Genomic DNA, 8,991 nt, shown 5'->3' with positions numbered 1-8,991 from the left:
TATAATATAATATATAACAACATCCAACAAATGTAAACTCTAAATATCGTCTCTTTGAGTAAAGACTGACTGAGGAGTTTTTGATCATCGATGCTTTATTTCTTTTTAAATGTGCACATTCCTGCTGCTGTTTTGTCAACTCTGCTGTTACTGATAATAATAACTTGTGTTTTTATTTCCATGCTTCTTTGATTAAAAGGTGTTTTCGCCCTGTTAACTGTGGGATTAATTACACTGTAACTTTCATGTTTATTAAGAAATGAGAATAAAAGTTTTAAAAGTCATTTAAAAGAAAAGTGGTCGATTATAAAGTATGAAAGCTTATACATTAAGATTGCATTTAAAGCTGTTCTCAAGAAGAGTGTTTTTTTCTTCTTCTTCAGGACGACATATTTAACGGTATTTTCTGCTCAGGTTTATTTGTACTTTGTTCTGTGCTAGTGAAGATAACTTCTAGTTATTCGTTATGCAACTTCAAGACTCAAGGTTCAATTTATTGTCACTCCCTGAGTGTAATGTCTGCAGCTGCATATGTTGAGTCTATTATGGCTGTGGAGGGACTTGATGGGTAAAAAAATGATCTACTATATCTTCAAATTTCCTTTATGACTTACCACATCCAGAAAAACTCACAATTCAAAAGTTAAATTTGCATCATAGAAAAAAAATTAATCCTCTCTGAGGCTGTTTTTTACTTTTAGTGCTCATAAAAAGGCAATCCAGTGTTTTATAATAAGTCATAAACGCCTCACCACCTTAAAGTTCTGTTTTAACATCAAAAGTTTTTAATTTATTTCTTATTTTTATTACATTTATGAAAAATCTTTTTTTTTTAACATTCCCTGATTATATTTTCTTATGTTGTCTCCTTAAATAAAGTCTATCCTATCCTGTACAAATACAACTTTACTCAACTAAACTGTGAAAAATAAACAAAAAGACTTTCGCTGTTCAAGCTGAGCTATGCGCGTGCCCGACACCGGAAGTTACAACCTGCTCGTTGGTGTTCGTGAACGCGGCTGCTGGAGAGAACCGGCAACGACGATACCGGGAGAAGAAGAGGGGCCGGCGGATTCCTTCATGTTTCTTTTCTAAACTTCAGTTGTTTTTCCCCCTTACCGGTAATTATCACTCTTCGGGTTTTATCGTGTTTTAACGGCGGAGGCGCGCGGTACGGTTTGTCACGGTGTGGCTTGTTAGCATTAGCTTTCCTAGCTCGATAGCAGACGAGCGCCGTCTGTTCGAGTTAGCCTCAGCTAGCCGGCTAACTACAACAAATATTAAGCTAACCAAAAAAACAGGTGTTTATTTTTTAAATGATAAACGCCAAATGAGCAAGCTTGGGTTCGTGAAATGTGACGACATACATTGAGTAAAAACCCAAAGGGGACACATTCCTGAACAAAATGGTCGGCTAAGTTATCAAAGAATCTCGCTGACGTCGTTAGCCTGTGATGTAAGCTAATGTGCTAGCTTGTTAGCATGCTAGTTTGCTACGCCCATAGGCCTCACATTCCTCCGCGGCTAACGTCACTTTTATCAGGTGTTTTAGTCATCTTTATTATGTCATTATAGTCAAATAAAGCCCCTCTTTCTGTGCAGAATCTTCTTATATTAAATTATTTTGTTGTTGAGGGGTTAAATCCTAACTATGGAGCAGCTAACGACGAGCTATGTGTCAAAACCTGAAGATATTTTAATGTGTTTTAAAACTGCTCATTCTGCTATTTTCGTAAAGATGGAATCGGGAAGTACGGAAGATTAAGATTATATCCAAAGACAGGAGAAGAATAAATTCTTCAAAGTTTGTGAGGAAACTCCTTAAAACACTTTAAGCTGCACAAAAATATTGACAACAGTGTGCAGAAGTTTACCTGTTTAATTATTTATAATGTGCTTTATTTGGATAGCACTCTTCATACAAGTATGCAGCTCAAAGTGCTTTCCAGCAAAACAGGACATAAAATCAGCATAAAAAAAACTACACGCAGAGTTAAAAATAAAGAATATAAAACATTAACATTAGAAACTTCAAAGGAGGTATTTAAACAGTTTTACATAACGAAATTAAAAACCAGAGTTTTGCAGTGAAATGTTTGAAGAGGCGGGTTTTGAGACTTGATTTGAAGATGGTCAGAGAGTTAATGTCTGTCTGTTTACTGATGACTTCTCTCATTGGATTTCTTCCCTTCACAGAAATCCGCACGGAGCTTTTCGACCCTGAACGTTTTGAGCCGCCTAGTCTGTTCGCTTCGCTGCCGGGGGGGAAGAAAGAGCCTCTTGTGTTGTTCCAGTGACCCCCGGCGTGAGAAGAGGAGAGTGTGCATAGCGTGTGAGACGCTCTCCCTATGTGTGTCACAATGGGAGACATCAGTGACCTGGACCGACAGATAGAGCAGCTCCGACGCTGTGAGCTCATTAAGGAAAATGAAGTCAAAGCACTGTGCGCTAAAGCCAGGTAAAGAATCAACCGAAAACCTACAGTTTACAAAAGCTGAAACACCAAGGCATGTGTTTTGTTTGTTTTTTTTACAAAGCATGGAAGCTGGTTTCACATTTTCCCTCCTGAAAATATCCAGATAAATGTTTGAGCTGCGCTCCGAATATTCTCCTCACCTGGCTGCTGACTGTATGCAACTCACAGCGCGAGACAAAGCCATATGATGCTGCAATGAGGATATTTGCCTTCATGTTAATGCTACATGTCGTTTAATGGAATCACAACATCAACAGAAAGGTGGACAACAACATACAGGAGAACAGTGTTATGCACAGTATTTAACCCCCCCTCCCATTGGCTCAAGTTGAATTCTTCAGACATTATCCTGCTGGGTTCTCACATCAGCCCACTCGGACTTACTGGGGGGGGAAATGTTGGGTTCTGGTTGGAGAAACTGTGTGAAGTCAGGGGGAAAGATTCAGCTGTTTGCGTTTACACGTACAGCTCCTCCTTGGAGTTATTAGCAGTGTGCTTCAAGTGTGAAAGCCCTGAAAGAGAGCGTAGTCCTACCACTTCATTTTCAGTCAACCCAGTTTGGCATTTTTCCAGTTTTTTAAAGATTTAAGTATTAGAGGAAACTTTTAAAAAGTGTCCCGTCTGTTTCATGGTGGATCAAAAACAAACAAGAAGATGTTAAACCAGTCAAATAAACAAAGAGGACGTATCGGTTTACAAGACGGCTTGGCTCTTATCGCTGAGCCGGTCTCTAAAGTAAATAACCTGAAGATCTGAAAGACTTTGATTGAACAAAATGTTCAATAATGAATGTTTTTTGTTTTTCAGAGAGATTCTGGTAGAAGAAAGTAACGTCCAGAGAGTAGACTCTCCCGTCACAGTAAGAAACTTTTTAATCTTTGCAGACAAATTGTCCTTTAAAAAGAATCAAAGTGGATCCTGACGTCTCTCTCTCTCTCTCTCTCTCTCTCCCTCTCCCTCTCCTCTCACAGGTGTGTGGGGATATCCACGGTCAGTTCTATGACTTAAAAGAGCTGTTCAGGGTGAGTTCTCCTTTAAGATCCTCGATAATCACATGTTTGTGTTTGAAGAATTGTTGAAGTCACGTTGCAGGACGTGTGTGTTCCTGTTAAAAGCCACGCCTCCTCGAGGTGTGTGTGCAGTAGTCTGTGATTACATTCATTGGCCTCTTTGACCCGACTTCCTCACTTTTTTCTTTTTTTCTTTGAACAAGCGACCTCTTGATCCCACTCAGGAAAAACATGTTTAGTCGAGGTGTCGTTTGTGTGTTAAGTGTTAAGACATTGTTTGTTGAGAATCAACTGTGTCAACACTGACTCTGTACTCACAGTGACTGTATCTCCATCAGGTCCAATGTTGGATATATAAGTGGCAGTGATATTTTGAGGAATTTCACAAAAAGAGAAAAAAAAAAAGTTTAATCTGTCGTTTTACGGAGCGATTTTTATTATTTTAATTATCAGGCTTGTGACTATTTGCTCCTGCAATAAGTTCAACTGTTCACGTCTGTTTGTGTTGAGGTCGGTTTTAGAAAAGTCCAATCTAAACTGAGATGTTAGGATCTGTTCCACCCGGCTGACCTCGCCTTGTATCTGGTGTTTTCATCTGAAAACAAAGACAGACATTCCTGTGTCAGATTTCTGTGTACACACTTTGAACGTTGTCCAAGAGCAACAGATGCTCCTGCAGAAAGTCCCGATCTGTCCACCATCATCCGCACCTGAAAAATGAACGCGCGCACACGTCTGAAAAAATAAACATTTGAGACGAATAAACCGAAGTTGGACTTCAGATTCGAACCTGTTCACCAGGGGGAAAATATTTTTGGTTGAAGTATAAACCGCTCACTTCATAGAGTCGGTCGTCTTCCAACAGGACGGTTGGGGGTTCGATCCCCAGCTCCTGCAGCTGCTTTTCTGATGTGTCATTGGGCAAGGCACTTAACCCTAAGTTGCTCCTGCTGCTTCGTCTGTTGTGTAGGGATTAATTACTTCTGATGGACTCAGTGACAGTGTGTGAATGTGAAGGTGACTGAAAAAAGGCCTCTGTACCATTTATTGTTTTCCCGCCTGACTGTCTTCTGCTACCAACAATTATTATTATTAACAACTATTTATTTTTGATATTTTTCACACGATAGGTCGGTGGTGACGTCCCAGAGACAAATTATCTCTTCATGGGCGACTTTGTGGACCGAGGCTTCTACAGTGTGGAGACTTTCCTTCTCCTGCTGGCTCTTAAGGTACCGTCTGTGAACTGTTAATAAATGTTTTCAAAGTGGACTCGGGGGAGTAGTCAAGTGACGGCTCTGTTCTGCTCGTCAGGTTCGCTATCCGGACAGGATAACCTTGATTCGGGGGAATCACGAGTCCCGCCAAATCACCCAAGTCTACGGCTTTTACGACGAGTGCCTCCGCAAATACGGCTCAGTCACTGTGTGGAGATACTGCACGGAGATCTTCGACTACCTGTCCCTCTCCGCCATCATCGATGGCAAGGTGAGTCCTTCAGGGTGACTCAGATGTGGTTCTGGAGTGGAGGCTCTCAGGCTGACCTTCTTCCTCTTCTTCTTCAGATCTTCTGTGTGCACGGAGGTTTGTCTCCTTCCATCCAGACTCTGGACCAGATCAGGACCATCGACAGAAAACAAGAAGTACCTCATGATGGGCCCATGTGTGACCTCCTGTGGTCGGACCCTGAAGGTAAACGGCGCCTCTTAAATGTCCTCAGGTGATGCATGAAGTACAGCAGAGTAGGTCACCTGACAGATGTCTCCTTCCTCAGACACCACGGGGTGGGGGGTGAGTCCCAGAGGTGCTGGCTACCTGTTTGGGAGCGACGTGGTGGCCCAGTTCAACGCTGCCAACGACATCCACATGATCTGTCGAGCTCACCAGCTGGTCATGGAGGGCTACAAGTGGCACTTCAACGAGACGGTGCTGACCGTGTGGTCGGCGCCCAACTACTGCTACAGGTGAGCAGGCGGAGTAAAGTCGTCCACACGTTGAGTCTGCAGCTGCAGCAGCTCTGGCTCTTCTTTTCTGTGCCGGAGCAGGATTGTACCAGAACAGGTTCTGACCTTATCTGACAGGAAGCAAAGTTCAAGCACGCGCTGCTGCGGTTTGATTTTGATTTTTGTCGTACGTCTTCACCTTTGGTCTGAATGTCTGTGACGATCACATCTCGAGTTCAGTCTCCTGTCTGTGAAGAGCAACCTGAATTTAAAAACTCGGTGTTTTCTGTCAAACTCAGATTAAAAGATAAATCTGTGCTGTTTTTAGGCGTCTTGCTGTTGTTGTTGATTTGTTGAAAGAAGCCTCGATGGTTAAGTGTGAATCATGATCACGACACGTCTGCACGAAAACGTGTAGAGGAAAAGGTGGAGAGCGAGCGTCCAATCAGGTGTAGAGGACGCACTTTGGATGGCCGTGTCTTAAACATCGGCGTAAAACCCTGAGGCGTGTCCTCGCCATGCACACGGCGTGAAAAATGTGTTCCCAACAGCGTCTTTTTCTCCTTCATGAGATCATAATGATGCACTCACAGCGGTCGGGTCAGTAAACGCAGCGTGTGAAGTCAGGTTGGCAGTGCGACTTCCCATCGTAGGCTCATAGGCTCGTAGGCAGAGAGCTCAACGATCGTACCGTAGCTGCACGATGAAGACTTCGCTGATGACGATAAAAAGAAACATGCACGCCTTTTTTTTATTGTCTCGTTGAGATCTTGAAATCCAGGCTGCGTTCAGCGGTGCGACTTGAGGAGTTGACGGTTTAGACGAGGCTGAATTATTTCCTGACCAGTTCTCTCTCTCTCTCTCTCTCTCTCTCTCTCTCTCCGTCTCATCACTCAGATGTGGCAATGTGGCGGCCATCTTGGAGCTGGATGAGCATCTACAGCGGGAGTTCATCATATTCGAAGCAGCGCCGCAAGAGACCAGAGGCATCCCCTCCAAGAAGCCAGTAGCCGACTATTTCCTGTGAAGCTTTTCAAAGAAAAACCGAACAGCCATGATGTGTCCAAAAAAAAAACAAAAAAAAAAAAACAACCTCCTGCAACCATTTTCACCACCGGTTCTCCTGCTCCTCCATCCTGCTGCTGCTGGACGCTCCTGTCAGTCTGAACTCAGGGCAGATTAAACTGCCCCCGCCCCCTTTGACGAGCTGTCCGAGGCTGACGGAGCCGTCACTGTGAAAGGTGTCCGGGGGGGGGGGGGGGGGCGAGGCGGAAACACGGGGCCCAGGACTGTTGTCTCTTCACCTCAGAAATACAACGACCATTTTCTTTTCTCTCCTCTCTCACTTCCTGTAGATACTCCTCTCCTCTCCGACTCACTTTTACTTGTAGTTTTTTTTTATTTTTTTTTTATTTTTTTTTATTTTAATTAAAAACTTTAGTTTTAGGAATAATTGGAAGAAGTTTAATCTTTATTTTCTTTCCTCAACGTTTGCAGATTTAGGAACGATTTTTTCATTCAAGGAATTCCTTTGATGCATTTGTTGACCTTTTTTTTGTTTTTTTATTTTTTGTTTTTTTTGTATAATTGTTGCTGCCAGGAATTAAATGCAAGTTTCTCTGATGTTTCTGTTGAACCGTCACGTGTGTCACTATTTAACAAGCCCCGGTGCTGCTGCTGCTCGGCACCGTCACCTTCCAGATGTGTAAAGACCGGCCACCAGGAGTCGCTATATTCACCATCTCTCTCTTAATTCATCTTAATCTACAACTCTCTGTAGGTCTGTCATTTTTGATATTGTGAGAATAAAGTTTTTGTATCAATGCCGACTTCACGTCGTCACGTGTTTCTCTGATCCTCGTTTCTCCAGTTTCCAAAGCAGTGGCCTAAAATGAACACGCAGGAAACCTCCTTAAAGGGGGGGCGGGGCATCTGACGTCACTCCCTGAGCGTCACATGTTGCTGCTATGAATACTAAAGTTTATTGTAAGTCCACTGAGAAATGCCCAGAGAAGCTCAGGAAGAGGAGGAGTCAGCATCAGGACCTTTTCAGACATGATGGTGATGAACACTGGTCCTGGTCCTAACTGGGCCCCCCAGTTCATTTTTGCTTAAAGGCCCCAATGGACACAAATCAACATTGATATACAGAAGCCTTTAAGACTCGTGTTTCCACATAAGGCCATTTTATTCCTGTTTTTTTTATCATGTATTTACACACTGCTGGCTCTGAATCGGAACTCGAGTCTTATTTTCTCTGTTTTGCTGGCAGGTGCCGAAGCTTCCCTGCCAATGATAACTTGTCAGTCGTCAGCTTCAGCGACACATGATGAATAAACTCAGGTATTTGTGTTTGCAGCCAAGGAGGAGTGATTAAGTTTTTGCAGTCAATGGAATTTAAAACCACAGACCAGACAAACAATCTGGGTGTGGTCTTTGACTCTGTCCTACATTTTAAAGGTTACGTAGATTAAAAAGTTCACTTACTATCATATGAAGAATATATGAAGAGTCAGAGGACTTGTCCCCCAGCAGGACCTTATTAAATGTGTCCATGCAGCTCTCTGCAGCGGACTTTATTCGGCCTACAGTTCACAGATTTTCCTAAAACATAGATTTTAAAATCCTGCAGCTGGTTTATAAAGCGCTGAATGCATTATGGACCTACTGAACCATCCAGACTGGAACAAACAGATCCTCTCAGTTCTTTTAATAAAGGTTGAAGAGTTATTTTTAAACCCGGCTAAAGAGAATATTTCTTTGTGTTTTTTTCTTCATCTCGTTGGCGGAGACTTAAGGTTTATTTTTAGCCAGCAATTAGGGAGAGAGAGAGAGAGAGAGAGAGAGAGAGAGAGAGAGAGAGAGAGAGAGAGAGAGAGAGAGAGAGAGAGAGAGAGAGAGAGAGAGCGCGTGTGGAACGACAGGAGCCACAGCTCAGATTCGAGACCACCTGGGGCGCGTGCACGAAATGGCAAACGGACTTGAGCTGGACCACTCACAGCGCTTTCACACACTGATGGCAAAGGCTGCTTCAAGAGTAAATCAGAAATAACTTATCTCATTCATACACCGATAATGAAGCAGCAGGAGCAACTTGGGGTTAAATGTCTTGCTCAAGGACACATCAGACGTGGCTGCAGGAGCTGGGGGATCAAACCCCCAACCTTCCAATTGAGAGATTCTGATTCTACCAACTGAGCCACCGCGGCCCTCACTAACCACAAGACTACCAGTGCCCCATTGGTTGAGAATTGTATCGCAGGTCTATATTCTGATTGGTGGAAACTTGAGCACTATTTCTAAATCATGTTTGAGCAGGTTTTTAATGATGTGTAAATATGTTGTTCCTTGTTGCATCTGTTTTGTAATATGTGTGTCATCATAAGCAATGTCAAAAGTGCTGGCTGCAAAATACAAATCTGCTCAGAAGTAAACAAATAAATAAATAAAAATAAAATCCCCTGAACCTGAAGACTCACCTGTTACCTTTCATTAAATGATTTCAACACAGCTTTTACTTTGAAACTCTGCACTTTAACTTTGTGCTTTTATTTTGTTTTTT

At 42.7% G+C, this 8,991-nt stretch overlaps 1 protein-coding gene across 2 annotated transcripts; it reads left to right on the top strand.

Annotated features, from left to right (window-relative positions):
- Positions 1-966: 966 nt before the first annotated feature.
- LOC306838258 (serine/threonine-protein phosphatase 4 catalytic subunit B) lies at positions 967-7,258 on the top strand. 2 transcript variants are annotated; one of them, XM_079366353.1, is made up of 9 exons: positions 967-1,186; positions 2,197-2,458; positions 3,284-3,335; positions 3,448-3,498; positions 4,617-4,718; positions 4,801-4,974; positions 5,052-5,178; positions 5,261-5,450; positions 6,327-7,258. In XM_079366353.1, the coding sequence occupies exons 2-9, from the start codon at positions 2,349-2,351 to the stop codon at positions 6,454-6,456; spliced, it is 936 nt and encodes a 311-aa protein (XP_079222479.1). In that variant the 5' UTR covers positions 967-1,186; positions 2,197-2,348; the 3' UTR covers positions 6,457-7,258. The 2 variants fall into 2 exon arrangements, with proteins under 2 accessions (XP_079222479.1, XP_079222478.1); XM_079366352.1 differs by lacking the exon at positions 967-1,186 and having other exon boundaries at positions 2,161-2,458.
- Positions 7,259-8,991: the final 1,733 nt, after the last annotated feature.

Source organism: Symphodus melops (genome assembly GCF_947650265.1).
Source record: "Symphodus melops genome assembly, chromosome: 17".
NCBI lineage: Eukaryota > Metazoa > Chordata > Actinopteri > Labriformes > Labridae > Symphodus > Symphodus melops.
Note: the sequence above shows the minus strand (reverse complement) of the source record. Positions and strands in the feature narration are given on the sequence as shown.